The 20,609-nt window shown below is 56.0% G+C and overlaps 2 protein-coding genes across 3 annotated transcripts in view; one reads left to right on the top strand and one right to left on the bottom strand.

Moving 5' to 3' along the window:
• RNF169 (ring finger protein 169) overlaps positions 1-6,199 on the top strand; it is a 23,691-nt gene extending 17,492 nt beyond the window's left edge. The window contains exon 6 of the mRNA XM_083820991.1: positions 665-6,199. Coding sequence (XP_083677117.1) covers positions 665-1,864 — 1,200 coding nt within the window. The 3' untranslated portion in view covers positions 1,865-6,199. The remainder of the gene's footprint in view (positions 1-664) is intronic.
• On the bottom strand, positions 6,111-20,609 carry XRRA1 (X-ray radiation resistance associated 1). 2 transcript variants are annotated; one of them, XM_083820989.1, is made up of 19 exons: positions 20,376-20,609; positions 19,114-19,223; positions 18,003-18,157; positions 17,714-17,785; positions 16,801-16,873; positions 15,993-16,090; positions 15,520-15,579; positions 14,226-14,359; positions 13,609-13,707; positions 12,373-12,623; positions 12,173-12,213; positions 11,288-11,404; positions 10,357-10,450; positions 9,868-9,986; positions 9,284-9,556; positions 8,708-8,873; positions 8,480-8,592; positions 8,068-8,173; positions 6,111-7,609 (listed from the first exon to the last, which is right to left on the bottom strand). In XM_083820989.1, the coding sequence occupies exons 1-19, from the start codon at positions 20,474-20,476 to the stop codon at positions 7,344-7,346; spliced, it is 2,448 nt and encodes an 815-aa protein (XP_083677115.1). In that variant the 5' UTR covers positions 20,477-20,609; the 3' UTR covers positions 6,111-7,343. The 2 variants fall into 2 exon arrangements, with proteins under 2 accessions (XP_083677115.1, XP_083677116.1); XM_083820990.1 differs by lacking the exon at positions 15,520-15,579 and having other exon boundaries at positions 7,468-8,173.

Below are 20,609 nucleotides of genomic sequence, written 5' to 3'. Positions count from 1 at the left end.
GGCCTGGCCAACTAAGAGTTGCACTGCAAGGATGCTCCACAAATCTGTTTTGACCCCACAATCATAGAAACCACTCCTGTTTTGGGTGAAGCAGAGCAAGGCTCCCATTGTCCTCGGTTAGCAGCTGGATAAAATAATTTTATGTTGGAAAATAATGATGCCATTTGCATTAGTGCGTAAATTTACTTGTGGCTGGGTTCTGCCGCGTTCCGGGTGTAGGAGCAGCAGGAGGTGGTGCTGGAGATGCTCCTCGTAAGGTCTGCCAGAGCCCTTTCCTCCTGGTGGTTCGCAGAGGAGCGAGATGAACCCAGGCCGAGTATTTATTCCTCCTCTCCTCTGGGTTCCTAGGGAGCAAGAAGCCCTTTGGTGATCGCTTCCCTTGAGGAGCGTGGCTTCCTCCAGCTGCCTCAGCTTCTTGCATTGCTTCAGATGTGTTTTTTTTCCGGTGGGGTTGCCATTTGTGCGAGCCCGGTAGCCCAAAGAACAGCTCTTACGCTAAAATAAACTCAAGCCCCCGGTCGTGCCGGGGTCTGGCGTCCCCCCGCTTAGGTCCTGTGTCATCCCTGACGTGCCGTAAGCAGTGGCGGCGGCTGCTCCTCTCCCTCACTTGCCCAAACTCTCCTCCCCGACCAGCTTTGTTGAGCGGTGATGCCTTGCCTTGCAGGTCCCCCCCGTCACCAGCGCCTCGACGCCTCTGCTGGGCGTCCTGTCGTCCACCCAGAACAACCGCTGCCTCTCCGCCCCCGACCTGACGGCCGAGAAGCGCCCGGTGCTCGCCGCCGCCTCCTCCCTGCCGGCCCTGCACAAGCCCGAGCGCTCCATCAGCCCCGAGAGCAACGACAGCATCTCGGAGGAGCTCAACCACTTCAAGCCCATCGTCTGCTCCCCCTGCACGCCTCCCAAAAGGCTTCCAGACGGCCGGGTCCTGAGCCCTCTCATTATCAAGTCCACCCCGAGGAACCTCAGCCGCAGCCTGCAGAAGCCAACCACCTACGAGGCCAGCCCCAGGATACTGAAAAAGTGGGAGCAGATATTCCAGGAGCGCCAGGTGAAAAAGACTCTCTCCAATAAAGCCACCCTTACGTCCTTGGCTTCGGAGCCCGGGGAGGATGCCGTGGGTCCCGACGTCACCAACCCCGGCCACCGAGAGCAGCCGCAAACGCAGGACGATCAGCTCCCCCCCGACGCACCGGGAGGCCCTCGCCCCGAGCTGGATTTCTTCCCTTCTATCAGTGAAACAACGCCGGGAAGAGGGGGCGAGAAAACCAGGGATTCCCAGGCCTTACCGACGGACGAGAGCGCCGCCGAGCGATCCGCCGTCGTCACCTCCCTCCACCCGCGGCCGCCCGAAGCCCCGGACCCCAAAACGAACGCGTTGGTGGACAAATCCTGCCTGGCTCTCGGCCCTAAAGCGCTGAGCAGGAGGATCATCGGGGTGAGCGCGGCGCTGCCGGACAGCGGCGCCCTGGGCGTCCCCGTCAAGCCTTCGCCGGGGAAGAAGCAGCTGAAATACCTGAACAGCAACGAGCTGATCCACGTGCAGAACAGCTCCTTCGAGGGCATCATCGGCGAGCAGGCGCCGGCGCTGCGCCGGGGAAGGAAGAGGCGCTGCAAAACGAAGCACTTGGAGCACAACGGCTCCGTCAAGAGACTGAGGCACGCGGCGGGGGACGCGGGCTTGGCCCCGGAGGAGCGGCTGGTGCGGGAGGTGGAGCAGAAGCTCCAGCAGGAGGAGGAGGACAGGAGGCTGGCCCTGCACCTGCAGAGGATTTTTGACAGCGAGAACAGGACGGTGGTGGAGAGGCGGAAAGTCCGGGTGGACCGCTACCTGCTGCGCTCCAAGAGCACTCTGGGCGCCAAGTAGCGCCGCCGGGCGACGCTGCCTTTCTAGGGGACGATGAGGTTTATCGGATTGTCTTAGAGGAAAGCTATTTTTTTGTCATGCTTCCACCCACGCCGTTGTGTTTGTTGTTTTATTTTTTTTCGTTTTGGTGGTAAGGCGTTTGGAGGTCCAGTTCGGAGAGAAGCCAGAGTCCTTACAGATTTAAAGAAAAAGGGGAAAAAACAAAACAAAACAAAACCCCTCCAGCCTGGCTGGTCCATGGGTCTGAAAGAGGTCCCTCAGCCCCCCGAACACACTGCAACGCGGGTGGCAGTCGGTGACAGTGGGGTTCCCCTAGCAAGAAGGGTTTTATGGGCAGTCCCTGGGGTCCTGGCTCCTCAGCACCCCGCTTGAGCAGGGGTTGGACCAGACGGAGCCAGAGGTGCCTCCGACCTCCGCCTCTGGGTGAATGTTTTGCGATTACTGTTTACGTTTTGAGATTATTGAGGTTTTTCTCGCGCGAAGGACCTCGGCCAGTCGTTGCCTCGCCATCTCGGTGCGCCAGGAGCACCCGGAGCTCCGCTCGCGGGGAGGAAAGCAGGTCCTGGGAGAAGTGTGCTCCTCTCTGCCTGTCCCCTTCTCCTCCCGATGCTGCGGTGATCAGACGTAATATTATCAGAATATTTGTACACCCTGGCTGGATTTAAGCTTAAACCAGCCGGGCTGTTGGCGAGGGAGGCTTCGTGCTGCTGCTTGCAGGTACCGGGTGGGTCCACCTCTGGTGGTGACAGCCGAATGTGCCTCGCTGGCTGCACAGGGCTGAGGTTGCTTCCTCCGAGCAGAAGGCCAAATGTAGTGAAGAAGGGTGTAAAATCGGGATTTTACAGAACGTTTTAGGAATGTTGCATGTTCCTGGTAACGGCAGAGCAGGAAACTTGGGCTGGGAGCTGTCCCCTGGTGCTGTGAGCCAGGGAGCTCCTGCAGCTTTTCTCCCAGGGTTTCTTCTCCTTCCTGCTGAGGCTTCAAGGGGGAAGGAAGGGATCCAAGGGGGAAGGAAGGGAGGATGGAGGAAGGGGGATGCTGGCCCTGGGAAGGAGGTGGCAGGTACCCTGCAGGCTCTTGGCACCCCTAAGCCCTCTCCCAGCTCCCGATGAGTTTCTGGCAGGGGGTTTGGGGGCACACGGGGTGCAATCTGCCCTCCCCAGGCTCCGAGCGTGCCACCCGCAGGTGTTTGAACCACTACGAGAGCTCAGGTGAGCGATGCACTACAGATTTCCACTTCGGGGCACGAGGTCGGGCACGGCTGGTGGAGCAGGAGGAGTTGTCTACCCAGACATGGCCCTCGGTGGCAGCCGCCTTCCGTGCTCTGCTTCCTTTCACCTCTCTGCCCCATCCTTGGGGTGATTCCTCGGGTTATTTCTGGTAATCGGGCTCTAAAAGCGCTGCCTTGCAGTGTGTTCGCTGGGGACCATCGGTGCCAGGGGACGAGGGACGTTTCCAGGACGTAACCGAAGCACGGGTTAAACGCGCCGTGTCCGCGGCACGAAGGGAAGGGCAGCTCGTGGTTGTACAGACCCAGAAAATGGTCGTTGCACAAATTCCTCCTGAATTTACCTTAAAAATGGCCCAATTTCTCCCTTCCTCTTAAACAAAAAAAAACAAAACAGGAACTGGTTTTGTTTTTCTCTTCCAGCACGCTTGTGGTAACTGCAAGGACCCTGGCGCGTTTTCCGACTTGAACTGGATTTTTTTAAAAAAAAGAAATCTTATATTTTAATGGATAAAATTTATATATTTTAAATACTATATTTCAACAGATCGACACTTTCGTTTTGAGAAGTCTTATAGCAATGATTCCGTAATATATATATATATCTATATATATATATATATCTGTATCTCCTTACACACAAACTACTGGATGGCCGAAGCCGTACCCAGCCCGGGTCTCCGCACCTCTCCGGAGGCGGATCTCTGCCCCTCGCACGGTGCTGCCGCATCAGGCGCGGTTCTTTGGACTCGAACCGAATCATGCTCGCGTACCCGGCGATTAATTGGAAGGAGATGGAGTAATTAGAGCCCGACTGGACCGAGAAGAGCGGCGCGGAGATGAGTAGCCGTGGCCTGAATTCGCCCTCTGCAGCGGTTTCTAAAGAATAAGCTCAGGATGGAAACCCCCAGCTTTTACCCAGAATTTGATTTTTTTTTTTTTTTTCCCTGATATTTTAACTTAAAGCGTGCACTTCCTGAGTTCATCCAGGTTTACTATTAATTATACAAATCCCCTGGGCTCTGCCCCTTGCCTGCGGTTAATCCCTTGAGCCCCGAGCAGATTTCCCTCGACGGTTTTCTCCTGTCTCGCTGTGCTGGTTCCCTCCGTGCCGGTGCTGCCAGCGCTCTCTGAGCAAGCCTGCACAACCCAAACTACGTTTACAGGGGGGTTACGTGCTGAATGTATCCTTTTCCCCTCTTAAAAACAATTTTGAAGTCCGGTGCACCAGGCCAGTGTCTTTAAATATCATTTTTAAAAAAAAAAAAAAAGAAAAGAAAAAGGTTACGTAAATATTTAGTTTTTTTGTGTTAATTTTCTCTTTCTACATCTCAGCGGATGTGCGTGCGGCACGGCCTGAGCTGAAACCTGTCTGGAGACCAAAAAAAAAAAAAAAAGATGATGGGGAAAGAGCCGCATTAGTACGGCCGCTGCCCATGGTGTGCCCGGATCCACGGACCCCAAATTTGGCTTTGTCAGCGGCCGGCTCGCCCCAAAACCCGGCTGCCCAGGCCCTGCACCACGTCCGGCCCGTTGCGTCGGTGTGGGAGGAGACCTCCGAATGTTTCGTACCACGACCGGGAGTCGCTGCCTTCGTGCGTCGCTGCCCCCTCGCAGTAGACGCCGCACCCAGCGAGCGCCGTCGGCACGGGATCAGCCTCTCCTGGAGCTCTGTGCCTGCAGGTTCCCAGCCCCGCTGACTTCAGCCTTCAGAGAAAACCACGGCTCGACCGCAGCTTCGCCGTCCAGCTGCTGAAAGGCGGAGGCAGGGGCTGGCAGCTGCTGCTCCCCATCCAGCTCCCGGGGAGCTGCTCGCCCGCGTGCCCGGCTCGCCTCGAGTCCACCCGCGTCGCTGTCGGGTTTAGGGACTCGGGGTGGTGTGAAGCGACGACGAATGTTTTATTAATTTAACGCCGTGTGAGTTCGTTTGAGCTTGCACAAAACAAAAGAACTGTATATAACTTGGTGTGAAAGAGCAGAAATTCCCAGCCTCGCGCGCTGCAGCGGGCAGGTGTTTCCTTTGCCACAACGCGTGCCATCTGAGGAGCAAAATACCTCTTGCTGGATGCAGCGCAGGATCTGCAGAGGCCCTAAGATGACACCGAGCGTTTCTCGCCGCTTGCTGGGAAGCAGTTTCTCACCCTCCTCCCTCCTGCAGCCGCCTTCTCGCTGGGACAGAGCCGTCCTCGCCGGCCGTGGGACGGCACGGGCGCTGCACATCCTCCCACCACGTGAAGCTGTCCCTGCCGTGTCCCGCTCCTGGGAGCAAAACCAGGGCAAGAGCTGGCTCGCGGCACCCCCCTGGGACCGAGGGGGCGATAACCCAGTGACTGAATCTGCCAAAGACGCCGCCGGACTCCACCAAAGCACCTCGGACTCCGTGGAGTTCTCCGCGCCGTCCGGAAAGGTTCTTGCTCAGAGTCGGCGAGGACAACCGAAGGAAAAGTGCCAAAAGAAAGGGATCACGCAAGCTGATTGTGTAATGTTTTGTTCTATAGTGTCAGTATTTTTTTCTCCAAACGCTCTTGTACATGCAGCGCACCGTAGTCCTTGAAGTATCGCCTGAACAAGCGCTTCTGTGTATTTGAGCAAGGAAAGCAAGGGGGAGGCAGAAGCCTTAAAGACTCGCTCCCGTTTCAAAACCAGGCCTTCGGTGCTGCTTTGAGAACCCCGCGGGGCTCCCAGCTCCTCGCCAGCCCTCGCTGTTCACCAGAAATGCGTCCCCTCAGTCCCGCGGGGGCGTCTGAGGAGCAGGAAGGGCCGCTCCTCGCCGTCCGGTGGCCGTGGGCGCGACATCCCGGTGTCACCGCGCCGGAGAGCTGCGGGGCGCTCCCTGCGGCGGCGCTCGGTGAAGCTGGGAGGTGGCACCAGCTCGGCAGCAAGCTCCAGGCGTGGTGTGCGTCTGACAGAAACGGTGCCAAGCTCGTAAAACCTTTCCTCTTTCCCCTTACCTTCAAAGCGCGGCGAAGCGTCAAGACGGCTCTAGAATTAGCTACTCACTATGCAAAGAGGGAAATCTTCAACTGCTGACCAAGGGGGGTTGTGTCTGCCTGGTTTTTCTCGGTGTTTACTGTCAAACTGTTGAAAAACAAAGCTAGATGTTGCTACACTTTCCTCCCCTGCGCTTTAAATCGTTGTGCTTTAGCGTTCTCCTCAGCTCGCCATCGGGAACACCGGTGCGGTAAAAGACTGCGGTCGTTTTGGGTCTCAGCTGAACCCCCGTGGCTTCACCCGAATGTTTTTAAAAAGTGATGGAAGTTACTGGGAGACCGTTCACTTGCATGTGTAAATGTGTGGGTTAAAAAAAAATGACATGCAGGCGTCCGTCATGTTGTGGCTTCTGTTATTCGGAACAGAGTAAACCCTGCTTGTGAACGCTCGTCACAAACCAGAACCGTGCCAGCCGTGTGCAAATCGCGCGTACCTTTTAACAGCAACGAGGACTCGAAACTGCAGGACAAAGGCAGAGGTTAAAACAGAATAAAACCAGGTTCTGACAGTGAGCCGCCTCTTTCTGCTCAAGTCGCTGCGCGGGAAACCGGCACCGTCCTCCCGCGGTCTGTTCTGAGCGGGTTACGGGTGGCCCTGTCCCAGGGAGGCTGTTGATTAATATTTTGGGGGAAAAAAAGGGCAAAGGTGAGTATAATGACACGTTCTTCACGTAGGTAAGCAGGCAGCGGGTGCTGCTTATCCTCCATGTCTCCCCTTCTTCCCCTTGCCTGTCCCAACCCCTTGGTTGCACTGGCGCAGCTCTTCTCGGGCTGGATTTGGGTTTTTAATGCCTGTTTTTGGGCTCAGCTCCCCAGGCACGTTCAAGTCCAGCAGGCAGAGCCCCGGGGCCAGCCTTGCTCTGGTGACAAGAGGGGACACCGTGACATTCAGAGCAGGCAGACGCAGACAGGGCGGGCACCGTGCTGCTGCTCATCGCTGCCAAAACCTCCCTGCAGTGCCCAGGGAGCGCGGCAGTTCTTGTACGGGTCGGGTTTGCGCAGGGACGGGGAGCACACACCTTATTTACAGGAGCTGCAGAGCGTGACAGCGAGCAAACAGTTTTCATGTGCTACCGTCGAAGCATTTCAGATGTTTTGGTGAGATGTTTTGGTGCTTTTAAGCTGGAATTTGCTGGCTGAGAGCCTCAGGTGAACCTTTTCCCTGCTCTCGATTTTCCAGTCTCGGGAGGGGAAAAACGGCTCCAAACCAATTTATAAAAAAAATAACAAATTTATCCAAGAGGACAAAGGTCTGGGTGCTTTATTCAAGCACTGGCTGTGCCGCAGCCTTCCCTTTGGGCACCTTCTTGGCCACTTTTTTTCCTCGCAGCTGGAACTGTTCAGGGCTCCCCTGCTTGGAAGCTGCCTCCGCCAGCAGAGCTTTGATCACCGGCACCTCGTCCGAGAGCCTGCCCGTGCCCGGGGCCGGCTCCTCGCCGCTCTCAAACACCTCCTGGAGCTCCTCCATCAGCCTCAGCGCCTCCCGGTACGTCCTGGGGCTGGATTTCCTCTTTTGCAAAGCAGACGCTGGAAAAGGTGGGAGCAGAGCGATGGATCCTGCCAGCACACCCAGCCCTCCCAACCCAGGGGGCTGTGGGAGCGGGGCTGGGAGAGGTCCTGAGCAATTCCAGAGTGAACACAGACGTCTGCGCGGCCACAGGGCTGGGCTCAAGCTGGGCAGTGGCTCTTAGAGCCTAATTTATTCCCTTTTCCCCCAGTCTTTCCCCAATTAGTGCAGGGGAAGGAGTTGTGGAGCCCAGAGACTCCAGCAGTGCCTGCTCTGCATTTCCTCCTCCATGAACCCACAGCCAGAGCACCAGGGGCAGCGCTTTGGGGGACTGAGGGGCTCAGGGACATCAGGTGAGGCTGCAGCAAGCAGGGGAGCCTCAGTTCCCAATGCCCGCCGAGCTCAGGGGCACCTTTTTGTTCAGATCCTGCCCCTAAATCTGTGGTGACGTGGAGAGAGGGGGAGTGCGGGCACGTACCCAAGGGGACGGTGGTGACGGTCGAGGCGTTTCTCATGGCCACCAGGATCCCTTCCAGCACCTCCGCTTTTGTCTTGCAGGCGGGAGGGCCGGGCATCCTCCCGTGCTGCGGGGAGGGAAGATCAGGAGGCTGCGGCGTGCCTGCCTTCCAGGGGGACAATCCTCCACCTCCTTCTCCTGCTCCCTCTCCCAAACTAACACAAGCCCGTGCTTCTGCAGGAGGGAGGTGAGACGGACTCTCTTTTTTGGACCGAGCTGGTCCGTTTTGGACACTGACCTACGATTATCGATGCATTAGGCAATACTGGATCAGCTTTCCACCACCCCAGAGCTGCGCCGTCAGTTCAGGGACACTCCCAGACACCAACATCACTAACGGTGCCGTTCTCCCTTCAGAGGCTGCTCCCTTTACCTTTTTCCGAGGCACGTAGGGCTTCTGCAAGCTGTCCAGGCGTGGCTTGGCATCGCGGTAAACCAGGGGGTGGTTCAGGATGTAGCAGAGCGCCTGCACGTTCTTCTGTATCCCTGTGAACCGAAGGGAGAAGGGGACAACAACAACAGCTTTTGCTGCTTCTTTCTTGGTCAGAGCAGACCAAAGCGCCCAGCAGCCTGCTAAGAGCCCTCTGCTCTCCTCGCTCACCAACTGGCTCGATAAAATCCGGGTCGGTGTCCCCACCGAGCAGCTCCTCGTAGCCCTTGTAGCGCTCCGGAACAGCCCGGGGGCTCCCTTCCTCGCCCTGCTCGCTCCTCTTCTCCAGCCTGCCCTCCGCCACGGGTCGCCGCCGGGGCCCGGACACATCCTCCACCTGGAAGAAGCAAAACAAAAGACTTCACAGCAGCGTTCTCCTTGCAGCCCAGAAGGAAAGTCAGCCGGAGCCCGTCCTGCTGGGGTCAGAGGTGTCTCCTGGTGGCCCTGAGCCACGCAGCCAGCACCTCGTCCCGTCCACGCGTGGTGGGAGCGGGCGCGGACGGGGAGAGGGTCCAGCCCCGTCCTCTGCAGACTGACAGTCCTGGGATTTCCAGGGAAATCAAATCGGAAATTGCCCTCGTGGGCTCTAAGAGGGAGTTTTCCAGCAGGCGCAACGCGGGACGGATGAGCTGGGTGTTTGGGGCTACGCCCCGAGCCAGCACAGCCCCGTGCCCCCCCCCCCAGTGCCACCCAGGGCAATCTGCCCACCCGTTCGTGTCCTCACGAGTCCTGCCCAGCCTCACGCACCTGAGTCATGAAGAAGGCTTCAACGTCCTCCGGGGTCGTGCTGGGAGGCCTGGAGCCGCGTTCCCCGTGCCCCAGCACCCCCGGCCTGCTGCTGCCGGCGTCCCTGCTCAGCGCTGCAGGCGTGGGGCTGAGGGGAGGCAGCAGCCGGGGCGGACTCGGAGCCCCAGCTCCTCTTGTAGCCTCCTCCACGGCTGGCAGCGGCCTCCGCAAGGTTTCAGCAGGAGCTTCCAGCGTCGGCGGCTGCTTCGTGACCTTGGGGAGATGCAACGAGACCTGGAGGGACACGGAGGCATTCAGGGGACGTCCTGGCAGCAGCTTCAGCCCCCCAGGAATCCCTCAGCTGAGGCCGAGGGGCAGGATTGGGCCCAAAGACCCAGTTACGAACCTCACCTGGGCAAGGAGGGAGGAACTGGGGGTTGGACACCCCGGCCTCACGCGGAGTAAAGCTCCTCCACTCCTTCCCTCCAGCCTGCCAAGCCCACCGGGGTCCTGAATGCTCTTCCCGTGCCCCCCCCCCCCGCCCTAAATACTGCAGCCGGGGTTTTGTCCCTGCCCTAGGGCAAGCCCCATTTCCCCTGCCTCACCTTGCGGCTGTCTTTGAGAGGGATGAAGTGCCTCCTCCGCCCCGCAGGCAGGCTCTTGTGGCGAACAAGTTTAATCCCCAACCTCTGCTGGAGGAGCCGGGTCAGCAGGGGCGGCTGCCCTGTTGGAGCAGGGGTTCATTAGGATTTATCCCCTGGGAAAGCTGCTGGAGGAGGAACCCTGGATCTTCGGGGGATAAACACGATCCGGGGAGCAAAATTTAGCCTGAGACTGCGCCGCTGCAGTCATGGTTGGGCCGTTAGGGGCTTCAGCGGGGCCAGGAGCAGCAGCAGGGCGTTGAAACAGCGTTTGCAAGAGCCCTGCTCGTGGCGTTGCTCTTTCACAATTAAAGCACCTTCCTGGGGGCCTGGGCCAGCGGGGCAGGGGTGTCCAAACGCCAAGTGACAATGACAAAGGGGTCCCTGTCCCAGAGAGGGGACAGAAGGAGGGACGGAGCAGGAGTGCCCCGTGGAGCCAGGGTCACACTGTACCGCTCCGGGCGGCGGCGAGGGGGTTGTTGTGAAACGTCAGCTCCTTCAGCCGCGGGAAGAAAGCCAGGGGTAAGAGGGCCGTCTCATCCGCGATCTGCAAGAGAAAAACGGTTTGCCATTCACTCCGAGCAGCTGCCGCCGAGCCACACGGGAGGCTGTAGAGTTTCACCCCAATCCCCCCAGAAAAAACCCATCCCTCCGACGCGTGGGGAGCCCAGCACTGGGCAGATGTGTGCAGCGGGGAGGAGGGGAGGAGGAGGGAGGTGGCATCCCTGAACCAGAGACGTGGTTTGCGAGCAAGCAGAGCTGCACCATCACACCGCAGGGGACTGTGGCGGTTTTATCCTGCTGGGCAGCTCCACCACAACCGCTCTCTCACTCAAAAGAGAGTGGAAAAACTGCCCTCGAAAGAAGAGGGAGAAGAAAGTATGCTGGGGGGGAAAAAAAAAAAAAAGGTTCATGGGTTGAGATAAGGGGAAGGTGGGCCTTCCTGTACCCCGTTTTCTGATGCAATCCCCCTTTTCCTGGTGAATTCTGATAAATCCTTCCCTCCGAGGGTGCTGAGGCCCTGGCCCAGGCTGCCCAGAGGAGCTGGGGGTGCCCCAGCCCTGGCAGTGCCCAAGGCCAGGCTGGGGGGGGCTGGGGGCAGCCTGGGCTGGGGCTTTAGGGCCCCTTCCAACCCAAACCACTCTGTCATTCCCTGATAATGTGCAGGGGTTTAGACAAGCTGGGTGCAATTCAGCCGCCTAGCAGGTGTCCCATCCCACCTGAGCGGTGCTGGATGCCTGAGACGTCCCCGTAGGTGGCAGATGGACGCCAGGGAGAGCTGTGCCCCTCTGCCTCAGGGGCCGGGGTATCTCCACGGGAACTAACCTGGGGCTCAGGCAGCTGAACCTGTGCACCTACGGAGAGCCACGGGACCCAAAATCACCTTGTTGAAGGCCAGGCTGAGACGCTGCAGCTCAGGAAAGGGAGCACAAATGTCTCTGCGCACGGAGGGAGCGGGCAGAGTCTTCGAGGCAGATGGGCCCCCGTCCCTGGAAACACCCTGAAGAGAGGAGGAGGAGGCTGAGGCACCGCTCCAGAGGCTCTGCAAGACACGGCAACACCTCCACGTGCACAGAAACTGTTAATACTGGTGCTTTCCCAACCGCTACCTGCTGCGTTCCAGAGCTCGGGCTTGTGGTGAAAGCCTCTGAGGCAGGAACCAAGCAGAGAGAGGCAGCACGTTGTCAGTCCAAGGCTCCAGACAGGCTGGAAAACGGTGTCTCAAAGCGAAACAGCCCCTTACAACCATTGCAAGGCGGTGACTCTGAGCCAGCTGGTGGCAGTTGGGTGGCAGCCTCGTTCGGCACACGGTTGGTGGCAGATTGTGAAAGGGCCTTTAAAATCCTCTCCGTAGGAAACCAGTGCCCTCTCAGCAGGGACACGGCAAGAGGAAGCCAAGAGCTCTCATTTCCTTCCTGCTCCCTGCTGCGTGCCTCGAAAGCCCTCAGAAGCCTTCACGTGAACTCCAGGCACCTGAGCTTCAGTCCTTACCTGAGCTGCAGAGCACGCTGCCCCATGCAGGGAGCGCGTTTGTGTGTCTGCATGAGCAAAGAGCTACCCAGCTTCCATGTGAAAGCTACAGAAGTTTAAGCTCAAGTGGTTGAGGGAAAACTTGCTCCTGACCTCCCTGATGGCAGACAGTAATTACTTGCAGCACCCAGAGTCTGGGCAGTACTGGTGAGCTTAAACAAAGAGCTGAGAGAGAGGCGCGGGGAAGGGAAGCTTTGGAGCCCGCACCCCAAACCACAAGTCAGCCAACGGTTCTTACCGGCACCGGGCATCCCTGAAAGCCAGAATCAAACCGGACCTCTGCAATGAAACACAAAGTGAGGGTTTGGATGTGTAATGCATGAGGCTGAGCGCTCAGCTGGCCCCGATCTGGAAAAGCCGGGCTTCACCTTAATTTAACTGAGCCCTCTCCCACCGAAACAACATCGGCGAGGGCAGGGAGAGGCGTGCACTGCTCACCTCTCCCGGCTGGATCCCCGTTGCTCTGTAACACAGAATATTCAAGCTGCCCTCTCTTCGCTTCCAGCTCTTCTGGCACCTCCGTGCCCTCGTGCTGGGGCTGCTGCCGGAGGCTGCTCAGGGACTGGTACCACTCCGCCCTAAAAGTGCCGTCGTCCAGCGCGGGGTGGAGGGAGAACTGCCTGCTCTCTGCTTGCTGCAGGTAGGGGACCGCTGAAATCCTGTTTCGGTCCAGATTCAGTTCCCTCAGGCTAGAGGAAAGAAGAAATGCACACACAAAGCCATCTGCTCCTCCTGGCAGCCGCGGGGCATGGGGCTGGCCCTCCAGCGCAGAGCCAGCCCGACACCCCCGTCCTGCTGCCCCGCTCCCCTCCTCTCCTGACGTGTAAAATCCAAACCATGAGCTCAGTTCATTGCCCCCGAAGCCCATGACTTCAGCCCCCGAGACCAACCCGAAGGTCACCCAGCACTGGCTCGTGGTGGGAATTGAACAGACCAGGAGACACCCTGGCAGCTCATTAAATCACCAGAGCTCTGATGAGCCGTGGTCCTGCTGGGATTCCCTAAGGACGGCCCACCTTCCCATACAAGTGTAGCACCACCAGTGCACTTACCTGGGGCCACAAGAGAGCTTAGGGAAGAGCAGAAACCCCAAACTCTTCACGCCACTCCCCCAGCCTCATTACGAACGCTGCGCAGTTTCCTCTGGGAATATCCTGGCGGAGCCAACAACCCAGACCCGATTCCCACCTCCAGGTCACCAGGTGACATCAGAAGGTCCCGGCGCCGTACCCAAACCCTTCACAGCTCAGCTGAGGGGCACATAACTGCCCCCTTCCTAGCGGCTCCTCTCTGGCTGAACCACGAAAGCCCGTGTTAAATAAAGGGAGCTGATCCACAGCCTTTCCTAGCGCTGCTGCGCTGGAACGAAGGACAAATTGGGGCAGAGAAGGGAAAATGGAGAAAGTAACTGCTGTTTCTCAAATCGGACCCGGCGATCAGCAAACAGCCAGGGCAGGATCTGATTTAGCAGCCATCTGCTGGGTCTGGCCTGCCTGCGCTTTGCAGCAGGCTGTTCGCTACCATTCAGTAACATTCGCGAGTTCCCAGGGAAGTACCCGAGTGAATCACAAAGAATTTGGGTTTTCTTTTAAACGTTGTTCCTGTGCAGCAGCTGATGGAGGCAGCTGCCAGCCCCCAAAAGCCAGCGCTGCCTGCTGCCGGGTGCTGCCTTACCTGCAGAGATTAGAGAGGCTCACAAAGACACTCGGGTCTGACAGCTGATTGTCATCCAGCACCAAGACCTCTAGAGACGGAAACCTTAAATGAGCAGAGCTGTGAATACAGAGAGGCTCATTAATAGCAAAAAGGGGCTCGTTAATAGCTCATTAATAGCATACTCAAGCAAAGATGGGTGAAAAACACATCATCTGCTGTCGCTGGGGGAAGACGTATCTATCTGCTCGCTCCCCTGGGAGACGGGGCTGGGGCTGCCTGCTTTTTTTGAAGAGGAAACTGATATCTTACCTAAAAGCAGCTAAATCGAATCAGTCTGAAAGACCACCTAGCTCGGCGCCTTATCTCCGACAGCCGCACACATGCGGGCAAGCTCCATGGCAAGGGTCTAATTAACGAGGAATAAACAGCATCCTGCTCACGTGGCTCGGCCACCCAGCTGCTGAATCACCGCCTGGAGGTCCCTTTCTGGACGGCAGGTACCCTGGGTGAGCACGGTCCTAGCTCAGGGCGCCAGGTCAGCCCCCTGGCTCCATCCCCTGCCCACCCAGCGCATCCCCTGGGCACACCAGGACCTCCCTGGCCAAGGCAAAGCCCCGTTTGCTGCGTGCACTCACTGCCAGGAGCCTGCCAGGTCCGCAGGCAGGGTCCGAAGCCCGTTGGCCGTCAAGCGAAGGATCTTCAGCTGGGCCAAATCCCCCAACGCCCAAATATCCTCCGGGGATAAGTTGTTATAGGAGAGATCCAGGTCCTGAAGGAAACAGAAGAGGGCAGCCCCTGGAGCAAAGAACAAGTCTCTGCTGGCTTTCCCCAGGTGGATGTTAAACCCTTACAGAAAACTTGCCGTCGTGCTACCGCCCACCCCAGGGTGACGCCACGGGTGTCTCTGATGTGCAGGGACTTCACGGACAGCGGCGGGACCTTGGCAGGAGGGCTCATGGCCGGCCACTCGTGTGACAGCAGCCAGGATAAAAACAGGGAACAGACCCTGCTGGGAGCTCGTGCACAAGACGAGACTTGAGGTTGAACAGCGATAGTTTTCTGGGGCATTACAATAGGCTGTATTTCCCTGGCCCGAGCTCACGGCTCTTTCCAAATCAATTTAATGTGATTTTCCAATGAATATTCCCAGAGCTGTCTTCTCCGGGCTGTCAGCAGACGGGATCCTGGGTACTGGTTCGAGGACGAAGCTGGGATCCAAAAGGGCACCATACGAAAGGGAGATGTGATGGGGAACGACGCAAGGATGGGCCCCATCCCCACCTTTCACGGCCGATGCCAGCGACCAGGCTGCTCAGGCAGAGGCACTCAGGGATGGCCAGGGTCCAACCTGGCCTCGTGAGCCCTGCAAATTCAGTTCCCAGCACCTGGGCTTGCGCTCAGGGACTGACTCAGACGCTGAGTGAGCTACCAAAAGCACGTCGGAGGCACATTGGAGAAGCTCTCCCACGTTTCATGGGTTTTGAGGCCTCCCAAAGCCTGCAGGCAGGAGGGAGGCCAGGACCACAGCAGCGCGGTGAGCCACGCCATCAGAGCCTGCAGAGCCGACCGCCAAGCCACAAACCATCCTTTGGATGAGCCAAGAGAGAAGCCTTTTAAGACAGAACTTTCCACCCAGCAGCAATCACAAAACATATACGGTGAGAGAGAAATCCAGGCAGGGTCACCTCCCTGAAGAGAGCAAACCTCGGTGAGGTCAGAACTGCTGATCCAGAGCCTGAGCTTCCTGCAGCAGAGACCCACTCCAAGCTGGAGGGAGAGGACAAGGCCCCAAGCGCATTCTTTGTATTTAGGATCCACTTTGTCCCTTTTTTCTTTTTTTAAACAAACAAGCAAAAAAAAAAAAAAAAAGAGACTCTTTTGCTGTGTTAGAAAGGCAGCCTGTAACTCAGGGAAACCGCAGAAACCTACCTGGAGAGGAGGAGGACGGGACGCAGGGAGGTAGAGCATGGCATGGAGGAGGATGGGGACCTGCCAGGGATCATACAAAATCGGGTGAAGGATGACACCGGCGACTGAAAGCCTGCCTGGCACCGGCAGGGTGAGGGTCCATGAGGAGCGAAAGAAGGGCAGGAGGTGAGGAGGACAACAGTGGGGAGTGTGTGATGGGCTGAGTGGAGAGGATCCTACAGCAAAGGGGTTGGTGTGTGACGGGGAAACAGGGGGTCCTGTGGTAAAGGGCTGAGCAGTGGGCATCTGGAAGAGGAAGCAAGATGTGAAGGTCCCTGAGGGGCAGCAGAAGGGACGTCCTGGTTTCACAAGGAAGCAGGAAGAGAGGATTTCAGAGAACTCACACCGCAGGGACACACGTCAATGCTACATGTTAGGCTTCAGTGTTATGCTAGGGAAGAGATGACCAAGGTCTCGGCTCCCCCTCATCTTACTTCTAAATGCAGGAAGTCTCCAGCGGTGATTTTCAAATTTCTTAGGCCGTTCAAGGGAAGTTCCAGTTCCCGCAGCCCCGGAAACTTCCGAAATGGCTCTGCAAGGGTGGAAGAGGAAACAGTCCAGCGAGTGAAGACCAGCAGTAACAGAACAAGCCAGGTCCCAAGGTCTGTCGTGGACCAAAACCAGCAGGAACAAGCAGGACTCTGTAATATTCCACTATGATCAGTTGGCACGTTTGAAAGAAAATGCCAACTCAGTTAGACAATTGTCCCTACCACACGTAACGCCCCAACAGCCCACTCCTTAGACATCTGGTTTGCTTTCATGCATTTCCTTCCCCCCCCAGCTGGATTCTTGCGTGAAGCTACTGCCAGCACATTTAGCTTATACGTTTTACTAGTCATAAACAGATTTCCTTTCTTCTTATTCAAATTAACTGAGCCCATGACACTGGATTTGGATTCACCTCCCGGCTCCCCCATTAGCCTTCTGAGCCTTTGGGACAAGTCGTTTCATTATTCCATGTTTCTATATATTAAATGGGGATTTTCTTTGTAAAGAGCTTTGTTTCTAACAACAAAAAGGGCACCGCCGTGGCACACAATTATCATCACTGAAGAGGGAATTAGTGCAAGGATTTCAGCTCAGTAACAGAAAGGAAGCAATTCTGCAAAGTGCTGTCTGTGTACATGAAAAGTCTTTGTAAAGCTCTGAGTTTAGACAAGCATAAGCTGCCCTGGCTTGAAAAGCAATATCTGCTTTTTGGTAATGCAAAAAAAACAGATTTTTTTTTTTTTACCTTACCTAACGTCAGCAGGTTTTCAGCAGCATTTATAAAAGCAACACAATCAAATTTCTCAAAATCATCTTCTTTAGCCTGAAAAAAAAAAAAAGTGTATTGAAAACAAAGCAAAGCAAAACAAAACAAAACAGCTCCAGCTGTAAACTGATCTGAAACAAGTGGGTCTCTCCGTTTCGCGTAATGCCTAAATCATAGCACTTTGTTAAGTCTTCCTTTGATTTTCTGTCTATGGAGAGCATTTAAAGCACAGCTGAGTTGGTGGCTGGCTTCCAGAAGACCTGGGTTAGCTGAGCCCCAAAGCAAAGCCCCCTCTGTGCCCCCACTGCTGACCTTGCCCCCCTGCATGACACAGTGCTCCTAGGCCACATCTTATGCCCACAAGTGACCCACAAAACTTTGCCACTCTATATAGCACGTCTGTCCTTCCCGGCACCAGGACAGGACCCTAAAAACACCCTTAAAACTATCAGCACCTCAGCTCGTTCTGTCTTTGCTCTGCCAGCTAGTCACCGGCCCAAAGGAAAGTCACTGAAGTTAAACTCCTGCCACAGCTGAGATAAACACCGCTGAATCCAGAGGAAAATAACTTGCAAGTGTACATAAATGAGGAACAGGCTACGCCTGATGAAGACCATGTTAATTTGGGGAAGACACAATTTAATTTAATTTAATTTTAATTAATTTAATTAATTTTATTTTTTTTAATTGAATTTAATTTTGTGAAGACACAATCCAACAGTCTGCAAGACAGATCATTCAAGCCTGTTCACAGCTGGCTGGCTCACCCTCCTGGGCAGGAAACATGCCTGGTTCTGAGGTGTTTTCTCTGATTTCTGGACACTTACATGCTAATGTAGTATTTTTTTTCAACTTTCAAGGCAGTTCCTTAATATTTCTTGAGCCTCTGATACTCACAGAGACCAGATTTTGGCTGCTTATGTTCACGGAACACAGGTCAGAAGGGTTATGCAAACAGTGGTGCTTCATCTGAAAGTAAAAAAAAAAAAATAAAGAAATGTTAAGGCCTGCACCACATCTGTAAGCAACCTTGTATGTCTCTTCCTGGGACCTGAACCCCAAAACCAGACCTCAGCTGTCCCCCGCTTCACGGAGCAATACCCCCAGCTGAGGGTAGCACCTGGTCCCTTGGGTCCCAGCAAGGGGGAAGAAAGTGGCAGGGAGATGGGGAGGGAGAGGCACTCGCCAGAAATGTCTCATCCAGGACATTGTCTTCATTATTTTCTTCCACAGAGGCAGAACGTGGGGGCTTTCTCCTCTGCTGTGCTGTCTCCCTGGTGGTTCCCGGCTCGGCCCAGGCCCGTGGGGTGGCTATGGGTGCCAGCAGCCCGCGCCCAGCCCCTGGCACGATGGAGATGCACAACAGAAATGCAGGGATATAAAATGTTGAGTGACCACATATTTAAGATAGGGACATTAAAGCTGCAGCCACAGCCACAGAAGAGGAGAAACATGCTACTTTAGAGATGCTAACAGAGCAGTGGGCTGCAGATGTAGAAATGTGGGCCGAAGAGCCTTCTGGAGGTCTCCAATCCACCCTCCCTCCCAAAGCAGGACCATCAGCAACATCAGATCGGCGGCTTTGCCTAGCAATTCCACCACCTCCCAGGGTAATTTGGCCTGCACCCAGTGCAGAAGTTTCTGCTAGCATCCAACCTAAACCTGCCAGGCTGCAATTTTTTACCTCATTATACCATCTGCCACTACTAAGAGGAGTCTGGCTTCGTTGTCTTTGTAGCTGTGCTTCGGGCAGCTGTAAGCACCAGTCTGGTCTCCCCTTGGTCTCCTCTTGGCAAGAGGAAACAAGCTCAGAGCCCTCAACCTCTCCTAAAGGGTTATGTGTTCCAGCCCCAACCAGCCCCGTAGACCTCTTCGCTATTTCTCAAATATTAGAAGGCATTTCTGCCATTCCTAAGCATTTCACAGATGTGACTCTCAAACCCCAGAGACGAAGAAGCTCTGGCTCAGAACAACTGATGAAGAACCATGCTGTGCTATCCATGTGCCTTTCCTGAAGCTTAGATGTTGCTTCCCCCCTGCCATAATGTTGAGATGTCTGCTGGAGCTCTCATTGAACAGATGCCTTAAACATTCTGCCCTCTTCATTTCAGTTTTAAACAATTTTAAGACTTTTTAGGCCAGTTTAGGCATAGCTTTAAGTTCTTTTATCTGGGTTATCAGCTGTGATGTTGATGCAGAAAACCACAGCTGAATGTATCTGGCATGGCTGGTGGATCTGCCCCTGTGGGCATGCCATAATTCTGCAGGGTGACTTCGCCAGCAGCACTCAGCATCACCTTCTTTACTGTTGTGCAAAATGTTTCTGGCAGGAAAGCAGTTCGTGGCATAATTGCTTCCATCACCCATTTTATAGAGTCCGGTTGTAGCCATCTCGACTGCAGTATTCCTGGGAAAAGTGGGAAATAAATAAATGAGTTAAATTTTTCACTACCTCCAGCATTACTTTGCTTTAAGCAGCTCTTTACAGAGGTAGTCACAAATCAAGTATCGGCTTGTACGCAAAGGAACACTGTTAGTGCCACATGAAGAGCATCGCTTCTAAAATGGAGAACAAAATGAGGTGATAGGCATATGTGCATTATTTTCCATCTCAGGAGAGCAAAATGCAGACACCAGAGAGCGTGCGGGTCAGGCTGTGTGGACGGTGACTCAGGGGATTGCGGCTTTACCCATTCCTCCTTCCCCCGGCTCTTTTCCCTTGCAATCTGAGGAGGCTCTGGGAAAAAAAATCACCCACCTTTCAGTCCTTGGAAATACAGTTCGGGGGTGCTACATCAGTAATTAACTGTAGCATGAAGCACAGCACCATCGGTACGGGTAACGATGGTGTTTCAGCACCCACGGAGGTGCTCAGCGCCATGCTGGCACTGCTGGGTGGCACAGCGGCGAGATGGTGGTGGCACAGGGCATGCCAGGGGCACGCAGCTGCCCGTGTGACTTGTGAAAAAATACCTTTAAATCTCAGGATTTCTGAGGCCTTGCTTCACGGGGGTACAGAGGAAGGAGACTGGGAATTTGACATCACAGGAATGTGAGGAAATTGAGCCAAAAGCAAGGGTAAGGTACAGGTGTGCTGGAAATTAGGTGCCTTGTGGTGAGTGGGTCACGTTAGGAAATCTTCAAGGAGGTTCAGGCGTTTATGAAAAACGCATGAGACTTGTTTCTCTGTCAGCTTAAGGTCGGACTAGGCGATCTTGGAGAACTTTTCCGACCTAAAAGATTTGGCGTGTCTCTGACCAGCAGCCCCCAGCATCCCCACCCGCCTGCACCACCGCTCCCCACGCACACCCCACTCACACCCCACCTTGCACACGCGTCTCCCTCAGTCCTGACACACTCGTACCTGTCCCCTACAGCGCCCCAGACACCCAGCACGCCCACACACACCAGCACCACCCGAACACCCACATGCACGGAACAGCACCACACGTAACCCCGCCTGAACACCCCCACACAACTCCCACAGCCCCACACGGCCCAGATGCACCCTGACACTTCAATCCGTGCGCCCACAGCACTCGTCACCCCCCTTCCTCACCCCACGGACCCGGCGCCGCCCGCCCTCTTCCCCCTCTCCCCCCTCGGCCTCCGCGCCGCGCCCGCCATCTTCTCCCCCTCCCCTCGCCGCGCCGTCGCCATGGCAACGGGAGGGGGGGCAGAAAACTACAACTCCCAGCGTGCCTCGCGCGGCCAATCCGCAGCGCCCAGGTCGGCGGAGGAGGAGGAGGAGGAGGGAGGCGAGAAGATGGCGGCCAAAGGCGGCAGGAACGGG

The sequence above is a fragment of the Anser anser genome (genome assembly GCF_964211835.1).
Source record: "Anser anser genome assembly, chromosome: 1".
Taxonomy (NCBI): Eukaryota; Metazoa; Chordata; class Aves; order Anseriformes; family Anatidae; genus Anser; species Anser anser.
This window is presented reverse-complemented; position numbering and strand designations above follow the sequence as displayed.

What these genes read in the sequence shown, in the direction of transcription:
- XRRA1 (XM_083820989.1), bottom strand. Translation starts at nt 20,476, where the DNA reads ATGGCGACGGCGCGGCGAGGGGAGGGGGAGAAGATGGCGGGCGCGGCG. An exon ending in CCCGTCCTCCTCCTCTCCAG is followed by an intron (nt 14,360 to 15,519) that starts GTAGGTTTCTGC and finishes TGTTTCCTTCAG; the next exon opens with GACCTGGATCTCTCCTATAA. An exon ending in CGTCACCACCGTCCCCTTGG is followed by an intron (nt 7,610 to 8,067) that starts GTACGTGCCCGC and finishes CACCTTTTCCAG; the next exon opens with CGTCTGCTTTGCAAAAGAGG.